Source organism: Dipodomys merriami, unplaced genomic scaffold, assembly GCF_024711535.1.
Source record: "Dipodomys merriami isolate MVZ:Mamm:240054 unplaced genomic scaffold, mDipMer1.0.p SCAF_4, whole genome shotgun sequence".
Taxonomy (NCBI): domain Eukaryota; kingdom Metazoa; phylum Chordata; class Mammalia; order Rodentia; family Heteromyidae; genus Dipodomys; species Dipodomys merriami.
In genome coordinates this window covers 5991091-6009826 of record NW_027205603.1, presented here as the reverse complement: position 1 = coordinate 6009826, position 18736 = coordinate 5991091, and the positions used below count along the sequence as shown (strand labels likewise).

The following is an 18736-nucleotide window of genomic DNA, read 5'->3' as shown; positions in this document are numbered from 1 at the left end:
TGTGATTGGGAGGTTTTAAGCATAGACACTAAAAGCCAGACACTCAGTGGTTCACATCTGTATTCCTACTCCAAAGGTAGAGATCTGACAATAGAGGTTCAAAGACAGCCTGGTCAGGAAGTTCAAAGCCAGTCTGGACAGGAAAGTCCGTGAGACTCTTATCTCCAATTAACCACCAAAAAGCCAGCGCTACCCTTCAGCAAAAAAAGCTCAGGGACAGGCCTTGAGTTCAAACCCCAGGACTAGCACCAAAAAAGGAGGAGAAGGAGAAGGAGAAGGAGAAGGAGAAGGAGAAGGAGAAGAGGAGGAGGAGGAGGAGGAAGAGGAGGAGGAGGAGGAGGGATAGCAACACACTAAATCATTATAGCACAGAATGTAAAGTTATTCAATTATTTACACATACTCTTGACTCACCCATAAACCAGTGTACTCAATGCATTTGCATGGGATGCAAGTAATACTCCATTCTCTAATGTATATTTAGAGAAGAGTTTTGCTATCTAGTCAAACACACACACAAAAAAAATTTAAACACCTTATGAAAACCATTGATTGTCTCAGGTGGCTCATGCCTGTAATCTTAGCTATTCAGGAGGCTGAGATCTGAGGATCGCTGTTCAAAGCCAGCCCAGACAGAAAGGTCCATGAGACTCTTATCTCCAATAAACCACTCAGAAAACCAGAAATGGCTCTGTGGCTCAGGTGGAAGAGCGCTCGCCTTAAGCTGAAGAGCACAGGGACAGTGCCCAGGCCCAGAGTTCAAACCCTATGACCAACAGAAAGAAAGAAAGAAAGAAAGAAAGAAAGAAAGAAAGAAAGAAAGAAAGAAAGAAAGAAAGAAAGAAAGAAAGAAAGAAAGAAAGAAAGAAAGAAAGAAAGAAAGAAAGAAAACCATTGTCTCAAAACATAGGAAATCCATTTGCTCTTCAGAACAGTGAGCAGAGCTTTAGCAGCCCAAAATGGAATTCTCCAATGAAACAATTACTCTGAGTCAAGTGAAGTATATGCCTTGCTTGTCTCCTGAGACCTCTTGCAGTGTTGTTGAACATGAGCTCACCCTTTCCCTTTGTGCTATGGTTTTGCTCGAAGTGGCACCATAGCCAGGGTGTGGGGGACAGTTATTTAAAACATCCCTCTGACCCCACCTTGGTATGTTTACACAGGACTGTGTGAGATATAAATACAGATGTCAACATTAATTACCTTTACAAATACAAGGGGAGGTTTTTCTTCTACCTTGGTGTTTTATTTTGGAGGGGGGGTCAAAATATACACAAACATATCATAAATGTCGATGATAAAATGTAGGCATATTAAAGTTTATTTATGGTCTTTCAACCATAATAAAGAACAAGAAGATTTACAACATGATGAAGGTAAGATTAAATGTTCCCTACTTAAGATCACTTTAAGAAAATCTAAACGCTTACAATTTATGGATTCCACTTCCTCAAATTGCAGATAATAAGTGAGTTGTTAAACTTTATGCTATTTCTTTAAATAGCTACAAGTTCCTGATAAACAAACAAAAAATGTATTAAAGCAGATTGTTGATTAGTTGGCATGCAAATTGGATTTTTCCCCCTAAGCTTTAAATTCCCAGTAATTCAAAACTAACCTTTATTTTCTTTTTGTTTTGTCAGTACAAGGGCTTCAGCTCAGGATTTCCCACTTGCTATGGCTCTACCACTTGAGCCATACTCCCAGATCTTTTTGTTTGTTTATTAGATAGGGTCTCACATTTTTACTTGGGATGAGCCTCACACCACAATCCTCCTATAGCAAGCATTTGGGATTCTTAAGGTGAAGCATCATGCCTAGCTAGTTTGAGGTGAGGTTGAGCTAACTTGGCATGGCCCGGCCTGCAAGTGTGATCTTCCCAGTCTCTAACTTGTATTTAGGATTACAGGCATGTGCTACCACATACCCTGCCCCAAACTTTTTATTTTAAAAAGTCAAATCTTAAGTCACAAGTCCATGTTCTCAAAGAAAGCCTTTCCTCTTAAGTTCATGCTCTTCTAGCTCAGGCCCACCTCTGTGAAGGAATTTTATAATGAGGGATTTGGATAGCTCAGCTGTTTTACCCTTGTGTAAGGTTTTGTACAAAATGCAGGAGACTCACAAGCACAGTCCACTAGAATAGTTGTTAATATGTATGGACACTGAATCCCACTGACTGAGTTCCTGAAATACAGCTGAAGAACTGAATTTGTACTTCCATTTTATCTTCACCCATTTAAATGCCATCTGAAATTCTGATGTCTTTGTTTCAACCGTAAGCACAGTTTTGATGATTTTATAGGAGTACGTTTTTACTTTCTTTTTCCAGTCTGGCTTTATTTGCCTTGCTTGTTCAGCTGACACTGTATAATTTGAATCATACCTCCAACCTAGACCTTTGCTGGTCAGTTGCAGAGGGAATCTTATAGATTTTTCTGCCCAGGTTGGCTTTGAACAATGATCCTAAGGAACTCAGCCTGCCAAGTAACTAGGATTACAGGCAAGAACTACCAGTGCTTGGATTTTTATGTTTTTAAATTTTTATACCAATTACGTATTGAAATGATAGTATCTTCATCGTGAATGATGATTACATTGACATAGTGGTGATTGCATTAATGATGCTATTAGTGTCAACGCTTAATAGTTAACAGTTAATATTTGTGGTTAAATAGCAGATATTGTTAAAAAAAATTAATGTCCCATTTCTTTTCACCCTTCTTGATATGGCTCCCAAGAAATCTGAGACTCATGTATGGCTGTGCCATGCTTCTGTTGGGCTGCCAGGGTGAGCAGAAGGTTGTATTGATGACATCCAGAGAGCTCCAGAACACCTTGAGTACTTAACTAAATATTATCTCAAACCAAGGAAAGAGGGTCACTCTGAATCCACATTCAGACATCAGAAACTTGAAACATTGTGGCTTTTATCTTTTTTCTCTCATTATGTACTAGCCAATGGATGTGTCCAACAAAACCTCTTCTGGACTTCTGAAGATGAGTTGATAAATATTGGAAATACTAAAGTTGTTAGTGAGACAGGCATGAGCTTATGCAGGTCATCCTAGCTACTCAGGAGGCTGGGATCTAAGGATTGCAGTTCAAAGCCAGCCCAGGCAGAAAAGTCCCCATGAGACTCTTATTTCCAATTAACCACTCAAAAACCAGAAGTGGCACTGTGGCTCAAGTGGTAGAACACTAGCCTTGAACATAATTAGGCTCAGGGACAGTGCCGAGGCCCTAGACTTCAAGTCCTACAACCAACAAAAATAAAGTTGTTGGCCTACCATTCTACAGCACTAGAGTGTATTTAAATAAACTTTGGCCTATATCAAAGTGATCGATTAAATCCTTTCCTTTGCGACTGACCTCCAGCAAAGGAAATCTAGTATATCTGTACAGAGCACAAAGTTTCAGGAAAAGCTGGGCTTTGCTAATGGAAGGCCCCTCGCCACTTACATCTACAGATCAGTGTTGTCACATTACTCACAGGTCACTTGGTTCCAGAAAGATGAATCTGTGACACCACTAATGATGGCTTCCATTCAGCTCTTTCCAGCCACAGCCTAGCTCCTGTGCACAGCAACTCAAATGAAATGCTTTAGAATATCGTTGTTGGTTTTCTATATTTCTACCAACCCTGGGGAACTTGCAACCCTTGGTGACTTTCTGAAAGCCCAGAAGTTTAAGGCAACAGAATCAAGGATGGTTTCTACAGCTGTGCTCAGTTTAGAAGGAGACTGGGCAGACTGGGTATCACATGGAGATCCTAAGGTCAGAGGACCCAGGAGGCAGAATGCAGTAGGGAATACAGAGTTTGCTCTGCACTCTGTGTGTCCCATCCCTTGAGTCAACTGTGTAGAATGCCTTGCAAGAGATGCATATGCTACTGGGGCTGGGAAGGTGGCTCAGTAGTAGAGTGTTTGCCTTGCATGCATGAAGCCCTGGGTTTGATTCCTTAGCACCACATAAGCAGAAAAAAGCCAGAAGTGGCGCTGTGGTTCAAATGGTAGGGTGCTAGCCTTGAGCTGAATCGCTGAGGGACAGTGCCCAGGTCAAGTTTAGCCCCCATGACCTACAAAAAAAAAAAAAGAGAAAAGGAAAGAAAGAAAAGAAAGACAGGAAGGAAGGAAGGAAGGAAGGAAGGAAGGAAGGAAGGAAGGAAGGAAGGAAGGAAGGAAGGAAGGAGAAAGAAGGAAAGAAATAGAAAAGCATATGCTGTGCATTACACTAATACCTCCATTGCTCGGGCAATGGAGTGGTATTTAGACAGGAAGTGGTATTATTTTTTTTAATGAAACTAGTGGTGCTGGAAGCAGACTGGCAGTAGAGATAATAATGAGAATTTCAGGATTCGGGAGCTGGACGGGAATTTCTGAGTGTTGGACTGCCTCAGAGCAATCATCTTCTTGCCAATTGTTCTCAGGCCTGCTCTCAGAATCTCTGGAAACAGAATGTAAACAAAACACTCATAGGTTGGGTAATGGTCCCTTGTAAAGCTAGATCCTGCTTGAGAAAACCTTACTAAGCATAACTGGGCAATGTGATCGTTTATTTGGACCTTTTCAGCATTGTTGCAAAAAGGCTTCATATGTCTTTGTTAGGTAACCTTCCCTGCTTGTCTCTCCAGTTTGACAGGCAGCTCATCAAAGTCTTCAGTAACCAAGGGGCCGAGGGACCTGGCATAGGCTCTGTCTACTCATCCTATTCCATTTCCCAGTACGAAACAAACAATTGAAGAATCCATGTTCCTTTTTTCAACTCCTTATACTTCTTTTAGCTTATAGATCTAGCATAGACTAGTAAGAGGGGACTTAAAATGGGAATTGTGTAAATCAGAAGACTTAGAGACATCGGTGGCTTATCTAACTACAAATGTCAAATACTGGCAAGCTCTAACACAGAGATTAAATATAGAGACTAAACCTATATTATTTCTTCCGTGGACATGGAGCTTGAGGGAAAGAAAAACTTTATAAGAAACCACAGAATGTTCCATTGCTCCAGAGCTCTTTCTCCTGGGTCATCTTAACTGGCCTGTGAGTGAATGGTCCCTTCTATTTCTTTTATGTCTAAATTTCTGAAATTCTCATCACCAAAACTATCTGTCTTCCTCCAGTAAAGTTGTGTTTTCTTTGAAATTGGCCTCATGCCAAGAAAAAGGTTTGGAAAAAGCAGTGATTTCCATACATTATTAAATGCAATTAAGGAAAAAGACTGTGAAAAGAAATAGCCTTGGTCCTAATTTGCTCTTATAGCAGATTTACTTAGGCTCCAGAATCCATTGGGACCATTTTGCGTCCTTCAAATGGATTCCTTCAATCTGTGAGCCATGTGTCTCATCTTTAAAGCATTTCAGGCAAGTAACTGCACCACCATGGTGGAAATGTGTCAGATGAAGTAGGGTTGATGCTAGCAGAAAACATCTGCAGGCAAAGGAAAGTGGTACAATGGTGGGTAGATTACCACCAGCCTTTTCTTCACTGCGAACATCCATCCAAGACCCCACCCAGCACTGTTGTCAATGTGGAATGATAACTGGTCTTGCTACTTGGTTGATTCTTGTTTGGTCTAGACTGAAATGTTATTCGAGGGTTAGCAAAGCCAGTAGATCCAGGCCTGATCATTTCTACCACCCAGGAGAAGTGGGTTGAGATGGGAGGGGCAATAAAAACCAGAAGAAGTAGAGCAGAGCCTTAGGAGCATCCTCAATCCAAGATGAAAGTATCCAGACATCTCAGGCCAGGACCGGTTCCAACGCCACCACTGGATTTCAGTCACGATTTCCTCCTTTGCTGATGGGTGGGTGAGGATTGTGGTCTAGAGTTCTTGGCCATGTGTCAGAATTGGAATCATGAGCCTTCCAACCAACACAGTTAAAGATGAGGAACACAGAGACCAATTTGAAGGGGCGATGCAAGCTACTCTGTTAAAATCAGAGATGCTGGCAATGGTGAATAGCATGCAGATCCAAAAAGGCTCCCTCCTTGGTTTTGCTTTAGCACATCTAGGTTTCTTTGCAGCTGCTTGGAATAGATAAGCAAGAAAGGTTCTTCTGCTACCTACCTGGAGAGAAAGGTATGGGTCCTAGACATCGACCACCCAGTCCCTTTGGGCTGGTCTCATTCTCTTTACTGTGGGGAGTGACACTGGCTCACTATCCAGATGTTTACTTCAGTTCTGCACCTGGATATCGAATTTAGGATTCAAGGTAGCTCCAGGATACACCAGGACAGGGTCTCTTTACACAATGTAATGTCAACCTCAGTAATAACCAGAGGTTCTCCAATGGATGGTATTTACTTGGAAATAGAATCAAATTACACTGGGAATCCTAGTAAACTGTAAGTATATTCAGAGAAATTGAGTCAAGGGAAAAACCTGAAAGACAAAAGAAAAAAATGAATGGCATATTTTGAAACAATAATCCCTAGCTAGTTAAGGATTCATTAGAGGATAAAAACCATTCTGAAACTGAGCAGGGAAGAGTGGGGATAGATGAACGGGGAGACACAGATTTTTGTTTTAGTTTGTTTGTTTGCATAAGGTTGCAGTGGCCTTTGTGCAAGATTGAGAAGTTGGTTGAATGTTTTTTAGTAGTTCCTGTGAAGCAGTCACGCATGCAAACCCTTCCTTTACAGCCTCCTGGCTTAATTTCTCGTTACGTTGAACACAAGCAACTTCACTTTTGCTCCTGCCGACTTCCACATGCAATTCCTTCCAGAAAATGTACACTGCTTTGTCTCAAGTTCTAGGCTTTCGTTCACTGACAAGGCTAGAGATAAGGAGACCTGATGGTGACATTAATTAGTGGTATGAATCACTCAGTTCCTTGGGGTTCAATTTTATCATCCACAAAATGAAAGGATTAAGTTCGATGATTTCTGACAGCCTTCAGACTAAGGGTTTCTGGCTGCTCATAAGTTCAACTCCTGATGGAGTCACTGAGCCATATGAAGGGACATGTATGAAGAGTCTACTTTTAGCCATTGGCACCATAAAGATCCTGCCCAACGTAAGGCTCCTGCTGTCCAGTTTGCTGGCTGGTTTGGCCATCCACCACAATTCTATTCAAGAGTTCCTGTAGGAAAAATCCAACCACTACTAAGTGTCTTATCATTAGATATTTTTTAACCCCAACTGCAGAACCTGGGACTATGCTTGTGTTTAAGAGCCCATATTCGGGTACAGTTCAGTTTTATGGACATGATTGCAAATATTTACGTGGATCTTTGCCTAAGGAACCCCCAGTATTATACTGGCAACAACTGCTTTATTTCACCAAATAGCTTTCGAATGAGAGCTCATTTGCTTTGTTTTCATTTCAGATTAAGACATCCGTTATCTGGGCAACCCCAAATGTTTCCTTCTCCATCCCATTATGGGTCATCATACTAGCCATACTGCTGGGATTGTTGGTTCTAGCTATCTTAACCTTAGCTTTGTGGAAGGTAAGTAGTTCTTTCATTTTCCTTTAAGACTGGAGAGGTCATTGAAGGCAATACTAAAGGCATAATTTATAGGTCTTTTTTTTTTTTTTTTTTTTTTTTTTGCCGGTCGTAGGGCTTGAACTCTGGGCTTGGGCACTGTCCCTGTGCTTTTCAGCTCAAGGCGAGTGCTCTACCACTTGAGCCACAGTGCCACTTCTGGTTTTCTGAGTGGTTTTGTTATACCCAAGTCCCAGAGACCCTCCGACAACCACTGAAAGACCAGGCAACCCGAACTGCAAAATGCAAGGTTTATTTAACAAGCCAAAGCTCGGGCCTCGTCCCGTACCCCCAGACACAGCAGAGGAAGGGAGAGGGCCCCGAGCAACAGTATAGCTGGGCTTATAAAGGCAAAAACCACAAAATTACAGCAAAGCTATGGTTTAGGGACAAGGTCGATTCTGCTTGGTTAGGGACCAGTTGTCTGCTTAAGCCATGGAGGCTGACATCTCCTGTAGTTAATCTTCTGCTGACTGGGTCTCGAAACCATCCTGTTCTGGGGTGTTCTGCAATCTTTAAATAACAGTTCCCAAAAATTTTGCACAGACATGTTATTGTTTAATTCATTTTTGCAAACTTTGCAACATTAACTCAGAACAGGAATGAGGGACTGACACAAGTTAACTTTTAGAAGCTGTCACAAAATGGCTTTAGTTTGGTTCTTACAGTTTATTGGAGATAAGAGTCTCACAGACATTCCTGCCCAGGCTGGCTTTGAACTGTGATCCTCAGATCTCAGCCTCCTCAATAGCTAAAATTACAGGTGTGAGCCACTGGCACACAGATATTTATAGATTTTTTTTTTAAGATCTGAAAATTGTATGCTAGTTGCTTTGACATATTTAATATGTCTTGTGTTGCTAGTGTTTAAGAAGACTGGGGGGGTGCATTTGATTTTTTTTAATCTCATGATATTTTTGTAGTTCTGGGGACTGAACTCTAAGCCAGTGTTCTTCCACTGAGCTATATCCCCAGCTCTCATTCTTTTTTTTTCTTTTTGCTTATGTGGTGCTGGGGAATGGAACCCAGGGCCTCATGCATACAAGGCAAGCACTCTACCACTGAGCCACCTTCCCAGCCCCAGCTCTCATTCTGAGATTTCTTGTAAATAAAAAATCAGGGTGGGTGAAGTTATTAGCTAAGGCCTGTGACTTTTTTTTCCAGTATGCTGGGAGTGATCATGTTATTAGGAAAATTTTCTCTCTCTGGTTTAATTAACCAAGATCTTAAGCTTTCTATGACATGGTCTATCACAAATCTTTTGAGATTTGTCTTTATAAGCACTGCACCAATGCAATTAATATAGGTCAATTCTAATTTTTTATTTTGACTATGAATTAGGCCAACAAGATCGTACATGTTACAAGAGGCTCAACTTATTTTGTTATCTTGCCAAATAGTAAGTCTTTATTAGGAAGCTTTAATGTGTTCTTTGATGTGTTCTACTGAGGTTTGTCCTAAGTTCACAACAAGAATGAATTTCTGGTGACAACTTGAACTCCTGCCAGGTTTCGCAGAGACTTCCATTCCAAAAATAGAAACGATGTCACAAATACGTGGCTATAAGTACAATTAACTCAGTCATATCTCAGCTAACCGCCATTGTTGTGGGTTCCTAACAACATGGTATGTTTTTGTTTTGAAACAATAGGCAACACACTTAACAGAACTTGAAACTGAGAAAACCTTGGCTTTGAATAAGAATAGCTTTTCTAATTGTAACCCATTCACACCCTTTTAAGCCCACAGTCACTTAGAAATGACTTTTTGTGTGTTACTTTGTGACTTACTCCAATTGGCAGGAGATAGAATTATATGTGCCAATATGACACACAATAGTCAGCAATGCAGCTCTCCAAAATAAAAAACAAGGAACAAAGATGATTCAGGTTTCTAGGAAGATTTTCTCTGGGAAAATACAAATTGAATAAGGTAGAAGCTTCTAGAATCACTTCTTGTAAGAATGGCTGGTTAATCATTGGGAAATCACTAGGATGTCTAGCTGACTGATTCTGTCACTGAAATACACATATCCATATTATATATACATAATATATCTCTCACCAAGCACAAAAAGATCAACAGTTGTACTCTTACTATAATTCATTCCATGCATGCTGCCAGCTCAGCAAATATGCAAAAAGATGATAAAAATAAAACATAGAAGGAATTGCTGAGACACACTGCAGTCAGCCCTGGAAAACACCCAAGGTCTGTGAGTGCTTTGTGTGAAATTGGGGCACTATCCCGCCACCAATCAATCATGGCAGGAGGAAAGGCACCCATGCGCCACCATTCTGTCCTCCTTGTTCATCCTGCCCACGTGCCCTGGAGCAGGTAGTACAGATGACATTCACAAAGCTCCACGCTCCTTAGCAAACAAAGTGGAAAAATGGGGTGCCTCACAAGTTTATCCTCTGTTTCCTGCTGTTTTTTTTTTGTAGTGTGGATTCTTTGATAGAGCAAGACCTCCTCAGGATGAAATGGCAGACAAGGAACAGCTGACCAGCAACAAGACCCCGGAGGCATAACAGGGGAAAAACAAAGACCAAAACTTCAAACACTGGTCCCATTTTAAGAAAAGGAAGGACATAAGGGCTATACAATAAAGGCTTTACTATACCTGCCAGTGACTTAAGAAGCAAAAGGGCCCCTGACAGGATCCCATCATCAACTCCATCCATTGAGGACATCAGCCATGGAATCCAAAGAGGCCTGTGGAGAGAGAGAAACCCCAACATGATGGAAACAATCAGATCAGCAATTATGGAAGATTTCTCTGGTTTTTGTCATTCCATATTTGGCAGACATTTTTGGAATAGGTATCTGAACTTAGAACTTGCTGTCCAGGTTAAAAGAAAAAAAAAACCACAAACCTGAGTTGCAAAGATGAACTGTCTGAATTCCTATAGAATTTAGAAAGTGAACAAAGACTGAACAACTGTCCAACACTACTGTACCCAATGGAATTTCTGACACCTCCCTATGGAAAAGGAACATTGGTAAAGATGGATGACTCAGGGAGACAAAGCAATATGTTGTTGGTACTGTGAAAAGTACTTTTGAAAACAACAGAGATAATTTTGTGTGAGGATTTTTTAGAAAAAGATTATTTATTTATTTTCCATTTGTCTAGAGTTGAGATTCTCTGCTTGTCCAGAGGACTGGGAAATTAAGATTTGGTTCGCTAGTTTTCAACATCACTCACTTTGTGTCATGCTAAGGTAGCTACTTTGTGCAGATAACTTTATGTTTGAATAGAGTGTCTTCCAAATTTAGATAGTGTCGAGGAGAAACAAATTAGTATTATGTCATTTTTGTTTGGTACTTTGCTGCCTTCTACCTGGAATTGTTTTATTCATATTTTCCAGGAACTCACATCTGCTCAATTTAACTTCACAAAACGTTGTATTTATATTTCCTTTTATGCAAAAAAATTTCAAGGTACTCAATGCCCAGTGTGATTTTTAAAAGTCATTTAAATTTGTAGAGTTCATATAAAAAAACTTAACAATATGGTAAACACTCCTTTTAATATATACAATAAGCAACACCAATATTTAGCTTGGGATTAAATATCTGTTTTCCTTTCTATACCCCATATTTGTATACAAGAAAAAATGTTAAGCATAAACAAGATAGAAATACAAAGTTATACAGGTGTGACACAAATCTATATTCTTAAAAATTTTATTTAGAATTGCTAACACTGACTTTATTACTCATTTTTTACACTAACCTTTCTAGGAAATAACCTGGGAAAATAGATAATCTTTGTTTAAGCTATTTTTTCATCAGCTTTAACTCATGAAAAATTTGTTAAGGCTCTTGTAAATAATCCACAATCATGTTTTATATTGCCATTTTGAAGTAAAATTGACCAGTCAAATTTATAGTCTGCACAATTTTGTATCCTTTTTATAATGATGAAAAATTGCTATGAAGAAATGCTGAACAAAATTATATGTGCAATACTTTATAGACATATGTATCTGAGGCATGTTTACACTGGCATTAGTTATTTTTAAGTTAATATCCTGAATATTAATTCTGATAGAAAAACCTGACCCGCATCCTTAAGTTTACATAGCAGTTGGAAAAAAATCTGTGTCCCGATTTCAACAATCATGCTTTATTTGAAAGATGAGCCAAACTCACAGACACTAAATTTTATGCTGTGCCTTTAACCTGGACAGAAGCCATTTGGCTTCAGCTGCAAAAACCCATTGGAAAGCAAACCAAAGGCACATGGATGAACACATTGTTGTAGTTCATTGTCTGTCTGCTTCTGAATTAAACCCATTCTGGAAGTTGTTGACATGTCTGTCAGGAGCTCAAGTCTAACTTCCAGTGTGTGTTGTCTGATAGCTGATGAGCCATGCACTTGATTCAAGAGTTTGAGAATCCCACACTAGCCTTTGGGGACCTTAAGTGTTAGCCCTCTTAGAACCAGTTGTATAAGTCAATGGTCATCTATATGATATGATTGATTTAAGGGATGCTAAAATGCCTTCTCTACCCTCTAAAAATGCCCTAACTCTTGTCGTGCCTGTCTTATGACCAAAAGATTAGTAACTCAGGAGTTAGGGTCATAAAAATGTACTCCTTACTTCTTGAAGAACTCAACTCTCAATTCACTCTTCTGGAGTGAGCTAGAAGTGTCAAGAGACAGATAGAGCAAGGAATAAGGGCTTCAAATGCCAACCACACTCTCAGACAATAAAGGTTCTTTCTGGAGGTCCCCGCTGTATATGGGGCATTGCATGGGACATCACACACATGTATATAGCAGCCCTCTACCCCTTGGAATGTGAGGATGATGGAGGGAGGGAGAAACTTGAGGTCAGTGACTCGTCCAGAAGCCATTCCTCTGGCATTTCTCCCATCTACACAGTAAACACTGACAATGCACTGAGTATGTCATGACTATCTTTGCTGAGTTCTTTCATAAGTCCTAATGCACTGGGCTCCTTCTCAGAGCCTATCTGTATTTCTCTTCCCAGAATTCCCTTTCCAATTCTTGCAGCTGATTTTTAAAACATGGGGAAATGGGAGAATTAAGTTTTATAAACTTGGAGAATGTTATATAGCAAATAAATAATGTACTAGGCACCCACTGAAAACTTATACTAGAACTCAATTCTTGTTTTTATTTAAATACATGTATAGAGATCTGTGAAGACTGTCACATACCTATTTACCTGGTCACTAATAAAATTAAAAATTAAAGACATAATGGTATATTTATGGTTTATTTCACTTACAATGTAAAGTCTTCCCATAAGAGCCAAATGTTAAAGATTTTTACCTGGAGTTTACCAGAAAAATCATGTGACAAGGGGAAACATTTGCAAGAGCAAAATATCAGTTCTCCTTGGGGTGATGAAAATGTTCTAGATTTAGAGTATGGTAATGGTGAGACAGTCTGTGACTATTCCTCATGAATCCTAGTTAAAAATAGGCACAGAAAAAAATATTCTATAAAACTATCAGCCAGGTGTCAGTGGCTCACATCTGTAATCCTAGATACTCAGAAGGCAGAGATCTGAGAATTATGGGTCAAAGCCAGCCCAAGCATGAAATTCCATCATATTCTCAACTCCAATTAACCAAGAAAGCCAGAAATGAAGTTGTGGCTCAAGTGGCAGAGTGCTAGCCTTGAGCACAAAAGCTCAGGGACAATACCCAGGTCCTGAATTCAAACTCCAGAACTGGTGCACACACATACACACACACACACACACACACACACACACACACACACACACACACACACACACACACAGAGGATCTATTTTGAGGCTAGTTTAAAAATTGTAAATGGGACATAAGTGAATTCTATGTTTAGATAGGGATCTAATTCTCCAGATATCTTGTGTAAATGTTAATATTCTAAAATATGACCAAAATCTTTTGGTCCTAAGCATTTTTATAAGGCTATTCAACCTGTACAATAAGTACACAATGTGTTCTAGTCAATTAATGAAACATTTGCTTATTCAATACCCTTTTATTTGGGAAAAAAGTATCATGTATTAAGGATAGTACTCAACTGAATCATATGTGAAACTTTTTTGCCAGTCCTGGAACTTAAACTGAGAGCCTGGGCACTGTCCCTAAGCATCTTTTGCTCAAGGCTAGCACTGTACCACTTGAGCCACAGTAGCACTTCTGGCTTTTTCTGTTTGTGGTGGTATTGGGGAATTGAACCCAAGGCTTCATGCATGCTAGGCAAACACGATACCACTAAACCACATTCCCAACCATGAGGCTTATTTTTATTTCACCAAAACTTTCTAAAAGTGAGATCGCATGCTCAAAGTATATGGAAATGTTTGTATCTCTTGATATTTACCAGCCACCCAGTACAGTCATGTTCCATAAGACAGTTAAATACTAGCCACTTCCTTGAGTGAGATTCAGGAATTATAATGAAAAAGATGTATGTACATCTGGGTTTTTTCCCTGCTGCCTAGAACAAGCAGTAAGCTGAATACTTCATTGAATACTGTGTGTCATTCACACATCAAAAGCTAAGTAAAGGCTTCTGGAGCCTAGGGATGCCTGTGCATCCCAGAGAAACATATGCAAAAGCCAAATTTAGGATTCAGTGGTGGTGGTGGTGCTGCTGCTGCAAACCAAAATGGAAACATCCAACCCAATACCTGCACAAACTAGTCTGCAAGGGGCTAGATTTGGCCTGAGATGCTCAGAGAAAAACTCCATCTTGGTCCAGCCCCACTGGCAAAAGTTTACACACACACACAATGAGGGAGGAAATCTTATCTGCTCTTTCCTAAAAATAAAACACACATTGGAAAGGAGATCTCAGCCATCTTAGCTTGTGTTGATATCTTGCCACTGCCCACCATAGTAGATGCAGAGACTTAACTGCACTAATGCTTTCACCCTTACAACCCCTTACAGAATTTTCTCACAAGGGAGAATTTTCTTAAGGTCTTGCATAATCTTTCTGTGAAATCTGCACCCTATCCTTGGGTTACTTCTCCAGAAAGAGCATTCTGGTGCCCTCAGGAAGTGCCCAAACATACAAACCTTTGAACTTCATGAATGCCAAGACTCCCTCCCTAAGGTCTACTGTTCTTTCTACTATAACAGCTTTTTCTCCTGCAGAACTCTTGATTACATTAAAATGGTGATTTCTTTAGCATGAGAAGTTTAAAGCATGAAACTTTAGACTCATTTGGGGGCTGAAGAAAAACCATAATTTCCCCAGTGACACTTAATTCGGCAGCAAGTTCATCCTGGCCAGTGTGCAGAAAGTCCAACTGTTTGCCATTTTCAGTTTTCCCCACTCCACCTCCAAAATACCATCTGCTCGACACACTGCCTTTGGAATTGTTTATGAGCAAGTGCTCTGTTATTTATGATTGTTGGCCAAAATCCATATGGAAATGTAGCCTGATACCAGGGCCTCTTGACAATAAAAAGCCTTGGATTTAACTTTTATCGGCGCCACAATACGACACAGTAGGGAATGTTCTTAATATCTGTGTTCTTGCTTATTTTGGTTGTGCACTGTTGTAGACGCAGCCAAATCATCAGCAAATTGTCCTGCTCCCCATCCATTAGGTGAGATTGTTTTCAAACTAGTACCAGTGGATTTCCCCGCTTTTGAAGTATTGGTTTTCAACTTTTATGCACTTAAAGAAGTGTAGGGACATACATATTCATATAATTTACAATATTTATAATTCCTTATAGAAATTTTCATTTATCAGTCCTCTGCTTTAGTTTCCTAAGGTTATCATGATGATTGTCTAGTCCTTAAGTCCAAAGATTAAGGTGCTGGCAGACAGAATTGCACTCCTTCATGCCAGGGAAGGGTCTATTTCCATACCAGTCTCCACATTCGGGTAGTCTCATGTTTCCCTTGGCTTGTAGATGTAGCATGCCCCATATCACCTCCTGAGTGTCCTCCCTGCATGCTCTCCCATTATCTTTCTCTTTCCTCTTTTTGTCATCTTTCACCTTTTTTATAAAGAGCAACTTCCATTGAATTAAGAATTGTGAGTTTCATGATTGCTACAATCATCTCTTACCTCTTCCTGTTTCCCCTGTGTTGCTTCCTGGTTTATGATGTAAGTGGTTTCATTCCACTACATTCTCCCCACCATGGCCATCTGATAACCCTCTCCCCCAAATCCACAAGCAGTGGTCACTTAATTATGGACTAGACCCTCCAAAACTCTAAGCCAAATGCACCTTTTCCAAGTTTATCATCTCAGACATTTATGTCCTAGTAACAGGAAGTTGACTATTAGAGTGATGTGAGCGGATTCCCCACTGGTTGGGAAACAAACAACTGTAGACACTTGTCAATGGGAAGCTCTAGAGCCGGGTCCCTTGGCTTTCAGTTCACAGGAGACAAGAAAATACAACAAAGATAACTACCTCCTCTGGGTATATGGTATATGCAGCACTGAGCCACACATTTCATGGTAGAGGGAGAGTTAACCAAACAATAAAGGTAGGTTGTTCAGTGCCACAGAGTGGAGGGAGAGCTGCTTGGCCACAGGCTGGGCCGATCCACCATGCTCACCTTCTCTCATGCCCCAGCTATTGGCCATTCCCCACCACCTTCCTTCCAAGTACTTATCAGGAATTTCCATCACTTTGCATGCAGTGGGCAGCTCAGGCTGCAGCTGGAGAACACTAAGCATCTCCCTCGAGCCAATGGGCTCTCTGCCCACACTTATGCGCAAGACTGTGTCTGAGCCCAGGATCCCTGGGCATCAGCTATACTGACTGCATTTCATTACAGAGAGTAAACACCAAGAATGGGAGATGCTTTGACAGGTCATGTAAGGAATAGTTAAGAGACCTGGGGCTGTTTAACCTAGAGAATAGACTGTCTCCGTGAAATCGAGATAAGGAAGCTTCTCTGGGCACGTGTTATTTGGCACTGGGCCATGCCCTTATGGTAGGAGAGAATTTACCCAACTTAATGGCAGGTCCTTCAGTGTCCCAGAAGGGAGTATCGGGGAGGGGAGGTCTGTTATGATTGTGAGAAAAGCTCTTTTCTATCAAAGCAGTTTGCTTCCTTTCTGTTAGTCTTAAGAGAATGGTTTTCAAAGAATTTCTGTTTTGGCCAGGTGGCTTGACCAACCTCATTAGTTACATTTTAGTTACATCCTTTTTCTGAGCACATAGTGAAGGCATCCTGTTAGAAGCTCCTTGAATTTTAGTTGCATACTGTTCATTAGGCCATATCCTTTTGCACCCTTTCCTGAATCCTCGCTCAGCCAATGTGAGCAGAGGGGCGGGACCTGCTGGATTAAGGCTAAAAAGGGAGCAGCCTGCCTGCTCTGTGTGTTTGCTTGCCAGATTCTTGAATGATGGAGCACCCTTCTACAGAAGTCAAGTTTGCCTTGCCAAGTTCCTTTATTTTTTTTTATTTTTGTCAGTCGTAGGGCACGAACTCTGGGCCTGGGCACTGTCCCTAAACTCAGCCCAAGGCAAGTGCTCTACAGTTTAAACCACAGAGCCACTTTCAGTTTTCTGGTGGTTAATTGGAGATAAGAGTCTCATGGACTTTCCTGCTCAGGCTGGCTTTGAACCACTAACCTCAGATCTCAACCTCCTGAGTAGCTCAGATTATAGCCCAACTGCCAAGTTCCTTTTGAGTTGTGACCTTATTCCTATGTGACACCTCAACATCCTGAGCAATTTCTAACATGAAGAAGAGGAAGGAGTACTAAAAAGGAGTTGAGGATGGAAAAACAAAAGCAATCATGAGGGTAAGAAAAATAGAACTACATCATGAATCCACTGTGTGCAAGTAGACTTCTCCACAGCCATGCAAGGCAGATAGCAGCAAAGAACAATCACTACCCTCTTGTTAACCAGAATAACCTTGCTAAAAGAAGAGGCAGAGTGTTCCAGACCACTGTGGTATGAGGAGAGACCACTGTAATAGGTTTTGTGGTGAGAAAGAGAGAGACTGGGCTAAACTTTAAATACAGCAAGGAAAGGTGGGAGTTTATAAACAAGGAGCTGGTAGGGGTTTGTGGATGGGAATTTACCAGAAGGAAATGTCAGGAGGAAGGAGGAAATTTTAGCTCAGTGATAGCCAGGATGATCATTACATGGGGAAGACAGGGGTAGTTCTTAAACTAGACTTAATAAAACTAGACTCTGTGAAAACAGAGACAAACTCAGCTTGTGCTGGAAACTGACTAAAGTCTAGTCTAGGAGAGAACTTTGTCAACACTGCAATCGCCTAGGGAGAGTAAGTTGCTTTGCCTGTATATACCATAGTTCTTAGAATTGGCATATAAATCCAGGTCAACCCAACTATAGAACCCTGGAGTATACAGGCTGCTACCGGCAATCAATACTGGGTGTTCCATGCTGGAAGCAGAGAAGGAGCCATTAAAACAATGGAGTAGAAATGGTCTTTCAGAATCATAATAGTCCCTCACAAACAATACGACAAGGGCTTAGGTTTGTGAGAGGTGTCTAGTCACAAAAACACAACGGTGAATCCTGCCTTCACTTCACACAAGGATATAAATTACAACCACAGAACTTTAGTCCTCTTCAACTTTCAGAATTTTCTATTTAGGTTCATACCCATAACTCCACAGTCTCAATATCCTGAGATACTAAAGAGTTTGATGTGTAGTGTCCTAATTTTTAAAAGTTTTAAAATAATCTAGATAGAAATATGCCTTGGATCATTTGTCAAGGATGGAACTGACCCCCAAAGCCACAAGGATTTTAGGGCTTTAGCCTGTGAATGTCATCATTTGTCTTATATCACAGACCCACTAGTTAAGAGGTCTAAATGACAGAATGTGTAATTTACCAGAGGAAAAAAAACTAGACATTTTCCTCCTACATTGTAAATCCTGTTTTTTGTTTTTTGAACCACAGCTACAAAAATGTTCAACATGCAAGTAATATATGGACACTCCATTGTGCTTAAATAATGACAATATAATATAAAGTAATATAAAGTTAAAGGTAATATTTTAAGTAAAAAAAACTTCCAGACACTGGTGGCTCATGCCCATAATCCTGGCTACTCAAGAAACTGAGATCTAGGATCAAAGTTCAAAGCCAATCCAGAAAAGAAAGCCCAAGAGATTCCTATCTCCCATTAAACACAGAAAAGAGGGAAATGGAACTGTGACTCAAGTGGTAGAGCACTAGCCTTCACAAAAGCTCAGGGACAGTGCCCAAGCTCTGAGTTCAAGCCCCAGAACCAGCATACACACACACAC

The 18736-nt window shown here is 40.5% G+C and overlaps 1 protein-coding gene across 1 annotated transcript in view; it reads left to right on the top strand.

Annotated features, from left to right (window-relative positions):
* Positions 1-12710, top strand: part of Itga8 (integrin subunit alpha 8) — a 162292-nt gene extending 149582 nt beyond the window's left edge. Inside the window, exons 29-30 of the mRNA XM_069990426.1 lie at positions 7329-7451; positions 9932-12710. Of these exons, the coding sequence (XP_069846527.1) occupies positions 7329-7451; positions 9932-10018 (210 nt within the window). The 3' untranslated portion in view covers positions 10019-12710. The remainder of the gene's footprint in view (positions 1-7328; positions 7452-9931) is intronic.
* Positions 12711-18736: the final 6026 nt, after the last annotated feature.